We start from the raw sequence: 18,557 nt of genomic DNA, 5'->3' as shown, positions 1-18,557 counted from the left end.
AGCGGCGCCTGTGCGAACGGCGGCCTGGGGGCGCCTTTTTTGGCGCCCCCAGGCCGTCATAAATGGGCCGTGCGGAAACGGCCATAGTATGTTTGTCTGTGAGGACAATCTCTCAAGAGTTCTCTGTGATTGTGAGGACAATCTCTCAGAAGTATTATAACTGGAGGAAGAAGAGGAAGAAGAGATATCGTCATACTCACCATGACATCCTGGTCCATCCTCTCTCTGTTCACTCTCACTTCTTCCAGCTGCTTTTGGGCCTCTTCCAAAAACTTGCTCTTGTTTTCCATCTCTTGCTTGAGGACTAGCTTTTCATGCTGGGCCTTGATGATGTACTCCTCTTGCTCTTCCTTCAGCTTCATTAACTGCTTCATCTTTTCTTCCTCTTCAGTCAGCAGCCTAACAAGGGTGCACAAGAGCTAGTTATGCACTAAGTCAGAGTTGAGGCAAACCATAGATTTTAAAGGAAGAATAGAAAACTGGCTCCAGGCATCCTAGATTATGCCACAGTGGAAGGGTGGGGAAAGAGTTTTTTTGGGAAATAGTCCTTGTCCCAGTTGGAATCTCTATGTGCAAATAGAAAAGAGGCCAAAAAAAATCTCTTGAGTTCTCCCAGTAGGAAGTGCAGTATCTATGCTGATCTGTGGTGTGATTATTTTTGTTCGAGATTTTCCCAGTAAGAAGTATTTTGGGGTGGGGATTGAAGAGGGCTCGTTTACTTCTGGATAAATCTAACTGATGAAGCAGTACCTTGGCCCTGGAAGAGTCCACTGCTTTTTCAGAATGGAAGGGCAAATGTCCACTTTCTGTGAGGAACCTAATCTAACCTTTCTCAATTGCCAAAGCTGTTTTCTGTAATATTCGGCTGGATATAATCAGGTTTTCAGCTGGTGAAAAGGAGTCTTTTTGACTCCCAAAAAGGTCATGCTGGGGATCATGGGACCTGCATTGGAAAAAGTCATGTGGGAAGAAAAGGGGTCTGTAGCAAGGAAGAGAACTGGCAGAATTGAGCATAAATGCTGGCTGGATGAACCCCATTGCGCAGCATTAGAAGGAAGTACCTGGCTTGAGCACATCGCACAGATTCTTCATCCTGACGTGCTTTGATCTCTTGCTGCAGGGCATCTTGGAGTCGTTGCTGCATCTCCTCCAGTTCTGTGATGCGCTTGCGTTGACGTTCTGCTTCTGCCTCTTTCAGAACCATTTCAGCTTGCATGGAAGCACGAGCCTACAGGAACACAAACAGAACACAGTTAGCCTGTAGAATACACAGCCAACAACAGGGGGCAGTCTAAGTCACCTAAATTCATCTCTTTTCCAGCAGGGAGGCAGAGATTTGGGGAAGGATTTTGTTTGGGTCATTAACAGTTTTATTGCTGCTTTCAGTACACAGTCATTGATCAGTACAAGTACAAAAGAAATGCATAAGAATAACAAGTATATGAATAAATAAAACTGATCATGCATAGTCCTAGGCCTCAAACTGCTTTGGGAACAAAAGCTAGTGGAACATTACAGGCTGTGGGTATTCCAGTCTATATGAGATTTCTGTATGTTCACTTAAGGACCAAACCATAAGAAGGACCAGCTATTAGGACAATGACCATGCTAAACTGGATAGTATGCACCCTGGTATGTGAGTGTCTTTACTGGCTCATTGTTATGCAGTGTTCAATTTAAAGCAAGAAAAATGTTTTTTATTATAATACTATCCTTCTTGCATTGAAAGAGACTAATATTTGGTGCCAATAGAGTCCACTTACAAATATGTGCACTAGAAATGTCACATCCCCCATAAATAATAACAAATAAATAGCCTGTGACCAAAACTGACATGAAGCAGGGGCTGCACATGCTTTCCATGCAGAAGGTCCCAGGTTCAATTCCTGGCAAACACACTTAAAATATTCAGGCAGATGATTAGAAACACCTTTGTGTGAAACCTTGAACAGCAGCTGCCTGTCACAGCAGACATTACTGACCTTGATAGACTAATAGTCTAACTCAGACCTAAATAATGGTCTAATTCAGGCAACTCTGGCTGACATTACAGTGCTGGGTATGTAGCAGATTCCCACCTAAGTTCACCACCATCTTGCATCAAGATACCACAATGTAAAAGAAAACATTAAAACTGAAAATCTCTATTGGGCAAATACTTAGATCCACCCAATCAAGGTTTGCACACAGAAGGTCTGAGGCGGATGGTCGACAGCTGTTGCTGCACCAGAAATGAAGCTACATAATGGAATGAGACCTGACAAAACACCTGTGAGATTCTCCATCATTTTTGCATATGCTGGCAGATCTGGAAATGAATCTGGGAAACCACCCGGCATCTGCCCATCTTGTGTGTACCTGTTCAGCTTCCTGCAGTTGTATCTCTAGTGTCTTCTGCATTTCCTCATGCTGCTGCTTACGCCGCTGCTCTTCCTCCTGCAGGAGAAGCTCTGCCTGCCGCTGGGCTTCCTTCAACAATTCCAGCTCTTGCAGTTTACGTTCCTTTTCCTCTTGCAGTTGCTTTAGGTGCTGCATCTCCTCTTCCTTGGCAGCCTTCTTCTGCTCTCGTTGCTCTCGTTGTTCCCGCCTTTTCTGTTTTAAATCCTTATGCAGAGACTTCTTGCCTTCTGTTTGTAGGCGAATTGCCATTTGGATGGCTATTGGGGAAGGAAGGGACAGGGAAATCAGGAGGGACCAGATGTTTCTCTGCCTGGGTCAGTTCGCTGACAAGAGCTGTACCACAGCAGCATGTTAACTGCCCAGACATAGGATATCTACTTTTTTTGGCTGACACATTAGGAACTAAACCAGGGCTTCCTGAAGTGAAAGGTGCACTTCCTAACTAAACTGCAAGGCTACAAAAGCTTGTAGGGGGAGAGAAAACAATGCAGCTGATAGTGGGGCAGCAATGTCTTCCTCAGAAAGGAAGCTCTTGTCAGAGGCAATCTGTTCCTTAGTGGGGTTCACCACCATTTTAGAGGCAATAAGGCACACAGCCACCAGAAAGGTCTCCAGCTGTACTCTGACTCTTCCAGTCTTCCAGTATTGCCCAACAAAGAGAAGGAGCAGGAAAGAAGGTAGAGACTTCGATTAAGAAAAAGGACAATATAAAGAAGCACAGGCAACTGGGCTATACTGATCTCCCTGAAGGCAGGAAATAAACTGGGGAAGAAAAGACACTCTGCCTGGCAACAGGAAGTAAGAAATTGGATCCTGCCTTCCTAGCAGAACAGCAGTAATCACCCAAGATGTCCTATGGCGCAGAGAGAGAAGAGAATGATATCAATGATACATGTACACCATGAAAAGATCTAACTGGCACAACTCTGTGGCTCTGCCTTATCCTGTTCCAGTCAAAACCACCATAATTAGTAATGATTAATCACACTAGGAAAGATGATAATATGCCAATGCAACTTTTATTTTGTGACAAGAACTCTAGTAATTTATAACATTAATCATCAGGTTTTTAAAACTTATTTTGGATTATTAAAGTTTATATCAATAATGGTAATTTTTGATATCATATGTATGATTTTATAGCATTGTTTCCTCTCTTATTCTTTAGAACTAATTGTAACTGGGATTTGATTCCATTTTTTAATGTTCTGCTAATTCTTAGCTATAAAATGTTTTTAAAATCAGGAAAAGAAAACTAGTGGAAGGCTCAAGATCCAAGGAGAAGAAAACAATACAACATTTGCTCTTATAAAACTTGAACCAGATCCCCAATAGACATATGACTAGTATTTGCTCAGACACATGAATGCTTTCAGCTCTGCCTTTGGCAGCTTCAGTTAGTTTAGGGGCGGCTATTAAAATTATAAAGGAAGAACACAAATCCACGAACAAAGCCTGTCTAAAGTTAAGGGGATAAAGATCTGTCCTCCATTCCTTGCTGTTTATATTTTAAGTTCATTTCATCAGCTCTTCAAAGCAGGAGAAAAGAATCTTGCCCTTCACAGAAGGAACAGTACAGAACATAAGAACATAAGAACAAGCCAGCTGGATCAGACCAAAGTCCATCTAGTCCAGCTCTCTGCTACTCGCAGTGGCCCACCAGGTGCCTTTGGGAGCTCACATGTAGGATGTGAACGCAATGGCCTTCTGCGGCTGTTGCTCCCGATCACCTGGTCTGTTAAGGCATTTGCAATCTCAGATCAAGGAGGATCAAGATTGGTAGCCATAAATCGACTTCTCCTCCATAAATCTGTCCAAGCCCCTTTTAAAGCTAGAAACACCATGATACTCACCAAGGGTCCACTCCTGCCTCTGCCTGGTATCTGAGGCACTCATTTCGTACGTCCGAGAAGCTGTTTTCACGCAAAACATACATCGTTTTCCATCCCTGTCTGGCAAGATCTTTGAGTCAGGAAAGAAGAAAGAAGTTAAAACAGCACAAGATATGAAACGTACCCCTTTTTCTCAAGCTGGGAACGAGATCCCCTTTCCCACAGCACTCTGAAACAGCAACACCTTCTGGTCTATGCAATTTAGCCAGGAAAAAAGCCCCCGACCTCTTGCTCTTTTCTCCAAAGTAGACCAGCTAAGGACTTGTTCACATTACCAAGGTTATCATCTGCTACTGGAAAGAAATCAAAAAAAGTTTGAGAAAAGGAGCAGCTATCACAAGTGAATTAACTGAAAAATAAGAAACATATCAGAGTGATCATGAAAGTACTTGAAAATGCATATGTCAAATTGAAGATCGACTAGGCCATCTTTTCAACTCCAATTTTTTTCCAAGAAACTTTTTCCAAAGTACCACTGATGGCAAACAATAACAGAGTACAATTCCACACAGGTCTTCAGAATATTAATTATATACTTTCCTTCCAATGTGGATGGCAGAACAATTATATTTTTAAAAATTTCAGAAGAGATCTGTCATTAGATATGCCACTTAAAATCAGTGATGGCCCTGGGGAGAGACCTGCCATTAACAAATATACTAAGTACAGACAAATTCATGACCCTTGGAAGAAATAGCAATGACTTGTGCAACAGTTCCCGCATAGGTGCAGACCAGTGAAAAGCCATATTTTATAACACCAGTTTGGACTTCACACCTTATCCTCACTGGCATTAGAATGCCTCAAGAATGTCACATTTCTCACTTAGCTTTGGGGTGCACCATACAGGTGGTTTTCCTCAAGAATTACCTATTTTTTCAGTGGCACAGGGCTAACTTACTATTGACACTGGCAAATAGGCTAATTTCAGAGACAAACTAGACATTACATTTAATGTGTGGCTGCCATGGAAATTTGAAATAAGACAGCAACTGCAAGTTTCCCAGAGGAACTTGCTTCTGCAGCACACAGGGGTCTATTTTGGATTGGGACTGTGGTATGGGGGAGCAGTGCACATCCAGACCCTTGATGAGGCAAATAACACTTCCCCCATGCTGCTTCCCCCATTGCAAAAACAGTGTGGTGGGGGGGGGGGAGAGAGGCTGAAGAGGCCTCTCCTTCCCTGTGCTTCAGCCCTGATCCAAATCAGGCCCCTACGCTGCTGTGGAAGCAAATTCCCACAGGTAGTTTACAGCAGCTGTCTGATTGCAAACCCATATGGTGGCCACAAGTTAAATGTAATGTTTAGTTTGGCCTTTACTATATGTGGGTGAATCAATCACATTATTCTCCTTGCCAAGTTACCTCCACACATGAATTTCTGTCCAAAGAAATGCTCCCCTTTTTCTCCTTCCGTTCCTCACTCACATAGTAAGAGAGATCACTTGGTTTCAGGGTAAACCATCGTTCAGACCAATTCCTCCTCAGGTTACCTTTCTTCCACAAATAGCCCTGTGTCAAGAGTAAAGAAAGAAGGAGAGGCTCACAAACATGTTGTAAAATAACGAACTGTTCAAAAGACATTTGCAAGACTATACCTACACTGCGGCCAGAAAAAGGAGTCATGCCACAAGGAGTCAATTCACACTAACAAATAGGTGTATTTATAATACAATCTTAAACACAGTTAAACTCATCTGAGATCTTTGACTTCAATGAAATCAGAAGGGTGTTAACTCTGCTTAGGTTTGCACTGTTAAGAGTATGGGATGATTTGATCAATGCAACATTCACCGCATAATAAAGTGGTTTATTGAGCACCTAAGTGAAACAACTCTATTGTCATGTTGAGAACATAGTTTGATTAGATCTTTGCAGGCACATGGTGAACTGGTCATGTGTGATTCCCTGTAAGTTGAACTTACAGCTTCATCCCCATTAATGAAGCCATGGCAGAGCTTCCCAAAGTGGTATTAGTAGAAAAGTGAAAACATGAATGACGCAATAGAGTTGTTTTACTTAGTCTTCTGTGCATCTCACATAGGATTACTTAACAGAAATACTCTATGCATATGTCTTAGAGTGTGCCATATACTGATCCTGCTAGAGTTTGGTCTCCCATCTGGAATCAGTGCAGTACCCAAGCAGTGGTGTGTGTTGAGAGTGCTGACTGGTCTTCCTTCTTCCTTGCACCAGGCATTTAGGATCAAACTAGACCTACCTTTTAATATTGTGGCAGCAGGTGGGATTCAGATCAGGGCTGTGGTGTGGGACAAGAGAGGTTTCATTCTTCCTTCATGTATGGTCTCACTGATCAGAACTGTTTCCCCTTGTCCACTTACTACATTTTAACTTATGTTTTTAAAGTATTTAATACTTTATTATCTTTGCCCAAAAAGGTAATTGAAACATGCAGTAAACAATAATAACAAAACCAATAAAGGTGTCTCCAGAGGGAAACAAAGTACTCAGCTAGATCTCTGTTTGCTTCAGCAAACCCTTTACTTTTAGCTCATTCTAGGGAGACCTAGAAAAAATATCTCTCATATTTCCTGACCAGGAAAGAGTTCTTTACCTGCTTGAGCACATCCCCAATGATTTCCTGGTAGACCTCTTCAATAGCCATACTGATAGCCTCTCGTTCAATCCCACGCAAGAACCGGCCTGAATTAACCAAATCCAAGAATTGCCAGACTGTCAAGCCACTCTGTTGCTGAGGCTCTTGGGAAAGGTAGTCATCTAGCTCTCCACTGTTGAGTTCAATATTCAGAGCCATGCAGATCTTCTTCAAGAGATACTCCACCTAAAACATGTAGTGGAATTCAGCCAGGAAAGCATCAAACATTCCTTCCCACCTCTAATCACCAGCTGTTATGTAGACTCTCCTTTGGAATCATATACATTTCCTTTCTGTTCAAGGAATCTGGCATTTCACTTGGAGGGTTTTCCTGCTACAGTTTACTTTGCAATACAGAACCTTCTTTCTAGGGAAACTGTATTCGTGCTCTCCCTCCTCATTTCTCCCTGAAGCCTTTTCCATCTAACTTGAACTTTCCTTGAAAATATTCAGTCATATTTAATGAAGAGCTAAATATACAGTTTTAATAAGCCTTTTGGTTAAACAATAACATTTGATTTAAGTTTCATAATATGTAAATTTCATAATATGTAAGCATTAGAACTTTAGTTACCCAGTCTGCTACTCCTGTGTGCAAAAAACCTGAAATACAATCTAATCCCATTTGAGTGGGTTTGGGCACAATATAATAAATAATAATTAATTTAATTAATCAAACAAATCGTTTGCAAAAAATACTTTTAACCACCAATAGAAGGGTCATTTAAAAAAAGAATCAGGCTCTGTCTTGGGTAAAGACTTCAGTGCCCCTAATCTATCTTAATATGCATCAGTATCACTGGCATTAGGTTAAGGATAAAGCAGGTTCCTTCTGGATTTTATGTTCAGAATAAGAAGATTAAGTCAACATGAGATCGGGGGGGGGGGGGTGGAAATGGGCATAATACATGGGACAAAAATTTGCCTGTATTTTTTCCTCAAAGTAAAAATCAATTGTTTCTTGAAAATGCATTATTTTTCAAATGATGTGAAAAGGGGAATCAATATATTTTTACTAGCTATGCTAGCTGTGTGTTCACTTTTACCTGGCCTAGAACACTTGCCCACACTATACTGCTGTCTGCCACAGCAGGAAGATAATTTTCCTTCCCATTCATTCAGCCTGGTCTTGATCTACCTTCCTGTCACTGTCATCTGAACGCTGAAGTTTTCTTCCTGCCCAGCAAGCCAGACCAGTTCTCCCAGTCTTTAACTTAAGTAAAGTGCCTGGGGCAATAAAATCAGGTGCATATCACAATAATTCCATTAGACGAGATTGTTCGTCATCTTGGGTGACTTACTTTGGAAGCCAAGAGTCAGTATACATATAGGCTAAATAAATAAAGTGAAGGAACCGGAAGCCTTTCCTCAGCTTTTATGGCCCCTGAAGTTCAAACCTGTGAAGGTTTTTGTCCTGTTGTGGCTTCTGTTATTTTACGTTGCAGACAGCATGCGACTAGCACAAACTATGCTTCTCATATAGTTAGCTTCTTGCTATAAACATCAGTATGTCCTGCGGGGAAAGATAGTACCAGCATTTCTTGTGACTAGGGAGCATAAGAAGTACTTAGCTCCACAAATTTCAGTTTCTTATACTGTGCTACTGAACACGGTCCTTGGTGCTCAATTCCAAATTACAGAGGTTTGAATACAAAAAGTTATCTCAAGTTTTCAAGAGCTGAAGAACAGGAAATGTCTTGGTGGGAAACAGGAAGCAGAGCTGGTAAGTACGTGCACACTCAGAATCTTTTCTGTTGATCTGCAAAGGGGATAGGAAAAGTCGACAGTTGCCACACCATCTGAAGTCAGCCAATGAGATGGATGCAGTAGAAACTGAAGGAAACTTTCGAATTCAAATCTTACTAACTAAATCTTTGCTGGCTTCGGGCCCAGTGTAGATGAGTCCCTGATCTGTGGATTTATAAATCACCTGATAGAGACTTTGCACTGAACAACAGAGAAATTTCCCTTCTTCCAACAATCCTTCTGGAATTTAGAGATTATTACTGTTATTAATAGTTCTGCATGACTGAATGGCATTTTTTAAAGTAATTAACCATTTGGGCAGAAAAAGTATGCTGTGAATTCATACATGAAGGTATTTATAATGGGTGTGTCCAATCTAGATGTTTTGTAAGCTGCAGCAGAAAGTGGAATGAAGAGCTGATACATGTAGTATTTCATATTCAGTCATTCTTTGTCCTTCAAGTTTGCAGTCTGAAGTCACGGTCCAGTTACTGTTTGTTGTTCTGAAATGTTTTTACCTCATGATCTTATACTATCCCGACTGAATGACTATATACTGTTAAATACAAAGTTTGAAACAACATCCCCGCTCCACCGGACAACCAGTGGGAGCCTGTGGTAGGGGGATGACAGGGAGGGGGGTGGGGTGGATGTCAGTGATGTAACTTCTAGGAAACCCAGAAGTGATCATATACCTCTCTGGAAATCACCAGAAACTCTACTGTGAAGACATGGGGTTTTACCTAAGGTTGCCAACTCTAGGTGGAGGCTGAAGAGCTCCTGCTATTATAAGTAATCTCCATGTGATGGAGATCAGTTCTCCTGGAAAAAATGGCTGTTTTGGAAGGTGGACGCTATAGCATTATACCCCACTGAAGTTCCTCCCTTTCCCCAAACCTGGTCCTTCATAGGCTCCATCCCCAAAATCTTTAGGTACTTCCCAACCCAGAGCTGGCAACCCTAGTGTTACCTGGAAGTGCCATCCTACCAATAGGGTTTCTAAAATATTTTTTTCTCCCTCTAGCATCCAGAGGGAGAATACCCACTGGGAGCCAGAGAGCTTCTTCCTCCAGTGAACATATGGTGAGCCTATCCTATCCCCCATCCCTGAAAACAAAAGCACAAGCATGAACTTCATCACAGAAGTAGGAGCTATGACTCAGTAACAAGTCACCCTTAGCAATTCCAATTAAAAGGATCAGGTAGCAGTGATATGAAAGACCTTTTCATGAGACCCTAGAGAAATGCTACCTGTTTGAGTAGAGAATACTTTTTGAGCATTATTTCCTTCCTCCTTCATTACGTTTTCTTTTTAAAACAGTGAACCTACACTACTGCATGTATATATTTATTCACGTAGATACCAATTGGTCTGCTAACACCTTTCAATAGAAATAAAGCCTGGATACATTATGATCCTAGAATTCAGACACATTAAAAGTCCTATCTCAATATCTGCCCCTGCAACACCCTTTTGGACAGATGTACTATTCAAATGTATCTGAGTGTATATGTATGCCATTTGTACAACTTGAGCATAATTAAACAAAAAGAGCCTGCATCTTTAGGAAAAAGAGCACAAAAGCACAGAAAACACACAAATATTAATATTAGGTCAGGGAGCAGCATAAAGGAAATGTGACAAGAATGGTAGTTCGGTTATACTCAAAATGAATGTTTCTCAAAAGTGTGAGGCACAATTCCCCACAGAGATGTGAGAACAAGGCTTACTTGTTTTTATGGTAATACATAATGGAAAATAGGGAAAAGTTCATCTAATCTCTAATGAATCAATCACTGTATGTGCCAGGGCAAATACTGTGCAAGGTATTCTTAAGTGTCAGAGAAACTGGAAGTATTAAGATAGGTATCGGAAAGATTTTTTAGGTACAAAAAAGTCTAGACTAGCATGGTGTCATACATTGGGCAACTTTGCAATGAGGCACTGCAGTTTATACTTTTACTTAAAATCTCATTTCAGAGATGGTCATTTCATAACAATTTCCAAGGCTTTTAAAAAGACTTTAGCCAACCAGCACTCTTTAGAAATAGACACAGAGTGTGCAGTTCAGCAATCTTGCCCAGAAAGAGAATTAGGTCCACATAGTGTATATCAGATGACTGTGTGTGTAAAACTGTTTAGAGACAGCCAGAGAAGTGAACATTCAAGCTGTATAAGTTTGCCTGTCAGGAAAATGTTAGAAGGCAGACCCTCCCCCTTCCCCAAGTGGATCCTACAGAATATAGATTTCATATGCAATTCTTAGCTGAGTCATGACAACTTCCATTCTGCAATGCCTCTGATGTGCATTTGGCCATGTACCACATCTGGCCAAATCTGAATCCTCAATTTAGAACTAAAAAGAGGAATGCAGTCACTAGAGAGGACCCTTAAACGTTGAACTACAGGCTCAGTTGCTATCCTTCTCTCATATGGTCCTCAGAACCTTCACTAAAAACTGTTGTTTGAGCATCATGGGCCAAATGATATTCAAGGCACAACTCCTGGTATCATTCTAGGGGTGTCTCAACATGGAGCAGGGTAAGTAAATCGGAAGAGACCTTCTAGTCTAGGATAGTGAGAGCAATGTTACTGTACTAATGTTATTCAGCAACAACTGCAGTAGCAGGAAAGATTGAAAGCAAAGCTTGAAACTGAAGACCTTGCTTTAGAGCAAATTTTGAAACTGGAAAAAGTTTCCCTACTGCAGAATAAACATGCTGTTTGAGGTCAGAGGCAGGTAAATATCACAGATTAACAATACACTTTTCAGAGAGTTGTGCATAGTAGAAGATCAAGAGCTTCTGCCTCATGACTGAGCAAATGGAAAGTGCATTAAGTTCCAGTGTACAAGATAGGCAGGCTTAATATCTTCAAAGATGACAGCAGGCAGAATTGTACATGATGGAAAGAGTAAAGACATACTGTCCACTTCTCCTGAAGTAGAACTCTCAAACAGTTCTCATAGGATATTTAATGCCTCCTGAAGGTCTATATATGAAGGAACTCTCATAATTGCTTGTGCAGGAATGTGCATGTCAACTAACATAACAGAATGCAAAAAAAAAGAGGAGAATCTTTTGATGAAAGGTACAATATCTGGGTATACAGGGTACAATTTTGAATGCTTTCACCAGATTATTCAAACAGCTGCAAAACCAATTTGGTATAGTGTCATTGTTAGAGTAATCAGACCAGAATGTGATAATGATTCAATTCAAATCTGTGGAACTATTTGCAGAAATCTACAAGTTATAGTTATCATGTCCATATTTACTGGGCACCAGGCTGCTATTACTGCTATATACCGGTAGTTATTGGCTGGCGATGCAAAATATCTTTGCTGTGACTCACCCTTTATCACAAGCACAACAAAGAAAATTACTCAGAAAGTGACCCTACCTCATCTGGAACCATAACAAGAGGGTACTTGTCTTCAGATAAGAAATTAAAGAGACACCAAAGCTTGAACGCATCTTCATGGGATACAATACTGTTCCCATTCCAGTGTGCCTTGTAATTCTTCTTTGCTGTCAACGTCCAGCACAATTCATCAAAACTCTCCTTGACAAAAGCACCTTCTTCTACCTGCAAATAAAGGGCACAGATTGTTCCTGCTTTCAGAATTTTTTGCACAATATCAGGGTCATTTTGCAAGAGATGCTGCGGAAGCAGCGGGAAACGTCTTGGTGGCAATACTTATGTGTTACCATCTTGCATTTTTTAGAGAAAAAAAAGCATCCCCATTTTCATATAACAGATGAAAATGCTGAGTAGGTGAGAGAAATGTTCCTGTGCAAAGGAGGAGCAGGCTTTTGTTCCCAAAATCACTGAGAGGAAACTTCAGCAGATGCATGCTACCCAACAGGTAAGTTGATATATTACAGGTTTAATAGGTCAGTGGAAGCTAAGCTATACTGCATCAAATGCTAAAACAATGTATTGGGAATCTGGTCTTCATATTGCTCCATTCTATGGATTTCATGATGGTTCACCTCCACTGCATCTGAAAAGATGGGTTTGTCACCTAGTAATGGGTAGCAGTTCTTCTCACAGCATCCTAGGTTTCAGTATTGTCTGAAAGGTGCAGATTGTGGCACTTAACTCTGATTTTTCTTTGTGTTTATATGGGAGTAAGAAAAGTTGCTCCTGCTGAAGTCCTCATCTACACAAATATTAATAGTACTGAAGCCATATCATTTAGGGGAGACTGCATGTGGTTCCCTATGCAGTGATGTTACTGTCTCAGCTACTAAACACTCGGCTACTGTCAGTGTCTAGCCCATTCCAGCGATTCTAGGTCCTACCTGGAGGCTGGCATCCATAACCACAGGGTTGTGTTCAGCTGGCCTGGTAGTTCACCTCCTCTGTGCCACTTTGGCCTGGCCTTCTGCCTCCAGCATTTGAGGGGGTCCTGGGGATCTACACGGCTGAGCCTGGAGACTGGCTGACTATCTCAGGTGCTGATGGTGAGGTTTCCCTCACAGGCTTTGGCAGGGCTGCCTCTGGCGCTGAGGAGACATTGTCCATAGGCAGCCCTGCAGATCAGGGTCCTTTCTAGTTCTTCTGGCCCTGCTCAGTCACCAACCTTGGCGCCTCCCTAGAGAGTCTGAGTCAGGGTCACTGCGTGGGTTGGAAGCTGTGGTGGGAATCAGCAGGTTCGCACCACTTCGGCAGAACCGGTTGTTAAAATGGTGTTTGTAAACAACCACTTGTTAAATTATTTGAATCCCACCACCGGAACCGGTTGTTAAATTATTTGAATCCCACCACTGGTTGGAAGGGAACATAACAGTTCTCTCTCTTTTCTTCTCTCCCCATCCCCCATTTTATCCTCACAAAAACCCTGTAAACCAGGTTAAGCTGACTGATGTGGCTGTCAAATAACATCTTCATTGGCAAAAAGGTATCATTTCTTTAAACCACATGCACAAAGAAAAAGCAAACATACCCATTTATTCCCCCATCCACTAATATCACGCCTGCAACAGCACTTTGAAGCAAGCAAAGTGGCATAGATAAGTTATCAAGTTTAAGGTTTAGACCAGAGTAAGTGTGGGTCCTCTTGTTTGCTTGCTGGGCCTTTGGGGTCTTGTACAGTTATACTCTAGTCACTGTTTCATTATGGCAACCAGCTTCAATGCACCAGACAGATGTCAACTTTCCAACTAGCTAACAGCAATAATAAGCATCATTTTAAAAAGCTATCATCAGTCTTGGGCTATTTACCAACTAGTCTGCATTCAGAACTTTTAGAGTGGGCAGTGGTTGGTAGCCAGCCAGGAACCTAGCACGTTGTGTCCCATGACCCAGCTCTATGTTTTTTATCTGAGCCATGAAATAATAAAAAATGCTCTGTGCCAGATTGTTCTGGAAATAGGAATTGGAGTGAAGTACTACCTGACTCCCTTCCTAAAGAGATAAAGGTGGAACAACACTTCTACAGTGGAAGCCCGGTTTCACCTGCCACCCTGGACTATCTGCCTCACTAAAACAAAGAACATGCTAATGTGATTGCTTCAAGTGTTCTTGCCAATACAACCGTAATCTTTAATTTCTTCCTCCTCTCAAAAAACCACCTTATTTGCATTGACATTGTTTTACAGTTGTAATTTAATCAGATACCTTCCCCCTTTTGGACACTCCCAGTTTAGCCACTTAAACCAAGTGCCCAACCCACTAATAGAATGGAATAGATTAACAACTCATCACTCAAGTTGATGTCCACCCATTGACTTCTCCACAGAAAGGCAAGACTCTTCTTTGTTTTGGGTGACTAAGGGTTGATCTGCATGACCCTTAGAGTCCCCTTCTCCCTGTAAGTAGCACCCTCCCCAGCCGCCAGTGTTCAACATCTCTGGACATCTCTCTGTCTATTGATATTGTCTCCAATGCGTTGTTTCTTCTTCTACCAGACTTAGCGCGGTTGCTAAGCTCTATTCATTGGACCTAAAGCCACTTCAGGATCTGATAAAGTATCACCGCTAAAAAATACCCCAATTCCTTCCATATATCTCAAAACCTATACCCTCAACTTTATATACATTTTAAGACTGTGTGTATGCTCTGCTGCTTTGATTGCTGTGTGCTTGTATGTTTATTATTTTTCCTTTAATAAAACTGTTTAATTTTATTTCACTATCCTGCAAATTTCTTACTTAAGCAACTCTCTGTAAAAGTGGGCAACCAAGATTCAAACTTGCCTGACCCCTCGCTAAACAAAAGGTCTGCTCTCACTAATTCTTCAACTCTAAAAGGGACAGACCCCCACCATTTTGAGTAACATTACCCACATTTTGTAACCCTATCAAGAGTATATTTTATTCTGAAGGACCATAAGGTTGAACCCATTGTGCTTGAATTCAGTTACCACTTGCTAAGAGTCCCCTCTTTTCAGCTACTAGCCAATATTAGTGGGGCCATACAAGAGAAAATAAAAAAGAAAGCAGCCAGGGACCTTTCCATCACAGTTGGGCCTCAGACTTTAATGAGAACACCCTCATAAAACTTTTTTTGCAGCACTGTTTTTTATTATTAGAAGTCATATTAGAAGCCAACTTGGTTATGAATGGTGGGATGAAATATATAAATAAAGAAGGCTGCATACACTCCCCAATCCTTCATATACCCCAGTTTAAACTGCTGATCATTAAGGGTCACAGAGGAATCAAACCTAGCAAATGTAGGTATTCTTTTGGCCCTCCAAACAAATATATGGGTAACTAGAAGTCCATCATTCAGGGCTGCACCACTTGTTTTGATCATGTAGTGGTCCCCCATTAGTACAGCCCATGGATGAGGACCTCCCAGAGCATAAGGGCTATGGGACATTGAACATACTGAAGAGTGCCACAAAATCCTTTAAAAAGCATTCTGTTGATGCTGTTAAATTGCATATGAACATTAAACACAAATGCATTCATAATATATTAAACATAAATGAACAATTATCCCATGTTTAAGCAGCACAGGGCTATCTCTGACTAGTTTTTCTGTGCTATATGTTTTCCCCATCACATTCAGGGCTCACTGATTGAAGACTTGTCCACATTCTATATAATGCTGGGGAATTTTGCCTATCATTCCAGATAGCAGTCATTAGCCTGATGGCAGATGTGATCAAATACATTATTTGCATGTTCTGGTATACGTGTGGGGGAACAGAGGCAGAAGTTTTGATCATGTCCAATTTTCCTTCTCCCTCCCAAGCCTGTCACCTGGCACCTTTGGGGGGGTGGGGAAGAGTGGTTTGATATGTTCTGTAAGGTGTAAAGGACAGCCAAGACCACAGGAGGCCAAACAAAGAGCCACTGGATAATCCTCGTATGCTTGATATTCTCTCTGCTGTCCATCAGACTGTGGGCTTTGCAAACAGAAGATAAGGATTTCACCATCTCAAAAGTAAAAAGCAACACACACACACACACAGAGGACAAGATGAGAGGCAAGGGAACAATGATGAAGGATCAGACCCTACTATGTGAGACTCTCTAGTTTGAGATCTTTTCTCATCTAAAAGCATGAATGGTGAGGACCCAATTATGCCCAAGTTTGCCCATTCATGTGTAAAGCAGCAATGGTTACCAGGCCTCCCACACTCTACTCACATCAGGATCCCAGCAACTGGAAAGGATGAAGGAAAAATGCACCACCAACCCTCTGCTTGCAAGCGATTTCAATGGCCTATGAACTAGGGACCCTTTCTCCTCTGTCAGCAGTTTGGCAAGAAGGATCAGTTGACTGAGGGCACAATCACTGAGAATTTCAACCCAATTAGTTGGGACGGGAGAGAGAAATAAAATCTGGATGTAAGGTGGGCCTTATACCACCTCTGTAATAGGAACAGTTGTCCCACTCTGCCTAATATTTGGAAGGGAAGAAACCTTGTGTAAGACCTACAACTTGTAGAAATGCCATCCCAGTTCAGTGGGAGAGAAAAGTTTAACAGCCAGAAACGTTTGTGCTTATGTTACCTCTGGAATAGGGAGGATTGCTCTTATCTGGCTAAAACCTGGAAGGGAGGAGAACTCTTGGTTGAGGGGGTATAACACTTGAGAATTTCAATCCAGTTGGCTCAGAGATTAAAAACAATTACAGGTGGAAATATGTTGTCCACTGAAATCAATGGGAATATCATTCGCTACCAATACATCTTCATAATATTACAAGGAAAAAAGAACCAATTCCAAAGTTTAAAGAAAATTTGTGTACAACTCCAACTGTGATCAGACAATCCTTTAATCATTTTAAGCAACTTTTCAGATGAGCATGTTCCCTTCATTGTTTCACACCTGAGTTGCTGGGTTTGCTCCACATAGTATTATTGCTGAATGCTGAGTCACTGGAAATGTTAGCACCTTTTCTGCATACTGTTAATTGGATGGTCAAATTAAATATTATTATACTGCTTTCCCACTCAGGCAAATTAATTCTTTGGGTTTATTGTAACAATGTGGGCTACGTTTTAAGTGAGCAAAATTTTTGACCCATGATTTTGTGGGTGATGATTTCCCTTATGAAAGATAATGTTGTGCTCACACTGAGTAAAATGGCGTTCAGCCTATGCAAAGGTTTCACTGTGCTATTTTGGGAGGAAAAAATGTTCCACATATTGCTTACAGTTGTAACATTGACCAGAGAGGATGAAATCGTCATGATTTTTTTCTTTTCTCTATAAGATTGGATGAGGCAGCTCACATCACATCATTCCCTTTCAAGGAACAAAGATGTCTTTGAAAAATAGAAAACCCCAAAAACCCCAAGCTTTATGAATCCCCCTCTTCCTGAAATATATTGAAGCAGGTTAGATAAAGTGAAAACTGTTTTTGCCAGCTGACTTTTAGAATCCGTTTTATTTTTAAAAAACTTTTAACATATTTACAAGCAGCTGACCATAGACAAACCTATTACCATTGACTGGTACATTTTCCCAACATGAAGTAGGACTTTTCTCACACTGAAAGTATCATGTTTTTATTCTACCCTTCCACCAAAAAGCTCAGAAAGGTACATACTGTTGCTTCATTTTACCCTAATAACCATCCTGTGAAGAAGTATTGGTGAAGGCTTTCACAGCTGGAATCAACTGGCTGTTTTGGGTTTTCTGGGCTGTGTGGCTGTGGGCTGGTAGTTTTTGCTCCTAATGTTTCACCTGTATTGATGGTTGGCATCTTCAGAGGCATGTCACAGTAAGATGTGCTTCTCTCCATGACACAGCACAGAGTGATTTGCAGTGGGGTATATTTTTGTCCACTTTATTGGGGGGGAGGGGGAGGTAGGGGGGAGGTACATTTGCTTGTATTTGGGCAGAGTTCATTTACAGATGCATCCATTTGCCAGCCAGCCATAGCTGTGGGTGAAATGTTAGGAACAAAAACTACCAGACCATGGCCATGTGGTCTGGAAAACCCACAACAACTTGTGAAAGTTCGTGGGATATGAACACAGGACTCTATAGCAATAAAGCAACACTCTAACCACTTTACTGAAAAGGCTTTCACAAAAAACATTTTCAGTTTCCCTACCTACCGAACCAGACATGTGCTGTAAGTTCCATATTCGTATTAGGAACCTGGCAGGGAAGAAGAGAGAATTTAAGCCCCCCTCGCCCCAAACTATTTCGAGTCAGGAAGGCTTACCCCTATCTCCAATTGCCCCTATCTGAATTGTGCCCCCATAAAACCAAAATCTGAGTTTTAAAAATTGCTGGGAGATTCATGTGGGGAAAAACCCCAGAAAAAAACAAAGTGCACAGAAAACTCCCCACATGTGGAAACTCCACTGGCAAAAACCTGCCCATACAAAGTCATTTTATTTACAGTCAGCAACCAGTAGTACAAGATCAAGGTATGTAGTAATGCACTGCTGACCCAGCAGCACCGTGGTAGAACGTTGGAACGCC

At 41.4% G+C, this 18,557-nt stretch overlaps 1 protein-coding gene across 1 annotated transcript in view; it reads right to left on the bottom strand.

Moving 5' to 3' along the window:
- Nucleotides 1–18,557, bottom strand: part of DEF6 (DEF6 guanine nucleotide exchange factor) — a 28,030-nt gene that overhangs the window by 3,703 nt on the left and 5,770 nt on the right. Inside the window, exons 4-11 of the mRNA XM_048513857.1 lie at nucleotides 16,264–16,396; nucleotides 12,059–12,244; nucleotides 6,868–7,095; nucleotides 5,658–5,804; nucleotides 4,254–4,362; nucleotides 2,359–2,657; nucleotides 1,062–1,228; nucleotides 201–399 (exon numbers count right to left, since the gene is read on the bottom strand). Of these exons, the coding sequence (XP_048369814.1) occupies nucleotides 201–399; nucleotides 1,062–1,228; nucleotides 2,359–2,657; nucleotides 4,254–4,362; nucleotides 5,658–5,804; nucleotides 6,868–7,095; nucleotides 12,059–12,244; nucleotides 16,264–16,396 (1,468 nt within the window). The remainder of the gene's footprint in view (nucleotides 1–200; nucleotides 400–1,061; nucleotides 1,229–2,358; nucleotides 2,658–4,253; nucleotides 4,363–5,657; nucleotides 5,805–6,867; nucleotides 7,096–12,058; nucleotides 12,245–16,263; nucleotides 16,397–18,557) is intronic.

The sequence above is a fragment of the Sphaerodactylus townsendi genome, linkage group LG13 (assembly GCF_021028975.2).
Source record: "Sphaerodactylus townsendi isolate TG3544 linkage group LG13, MPM_Stown_v2.3, whole genome shotgun sequence".
NCBI classification, from domain to species: Eukaryota; Metazoa; Chordata; class Lepidosauria; order Squamata; family Sphaerodactylidae; genus Sphaerodactylus; species Sphaerodactylus townsendi.
The sequence above is the reverse complement of the archived record's forward strand: the minus strand, read 5'-3'. Positions and strand labels throughout refer to the sequence as shown.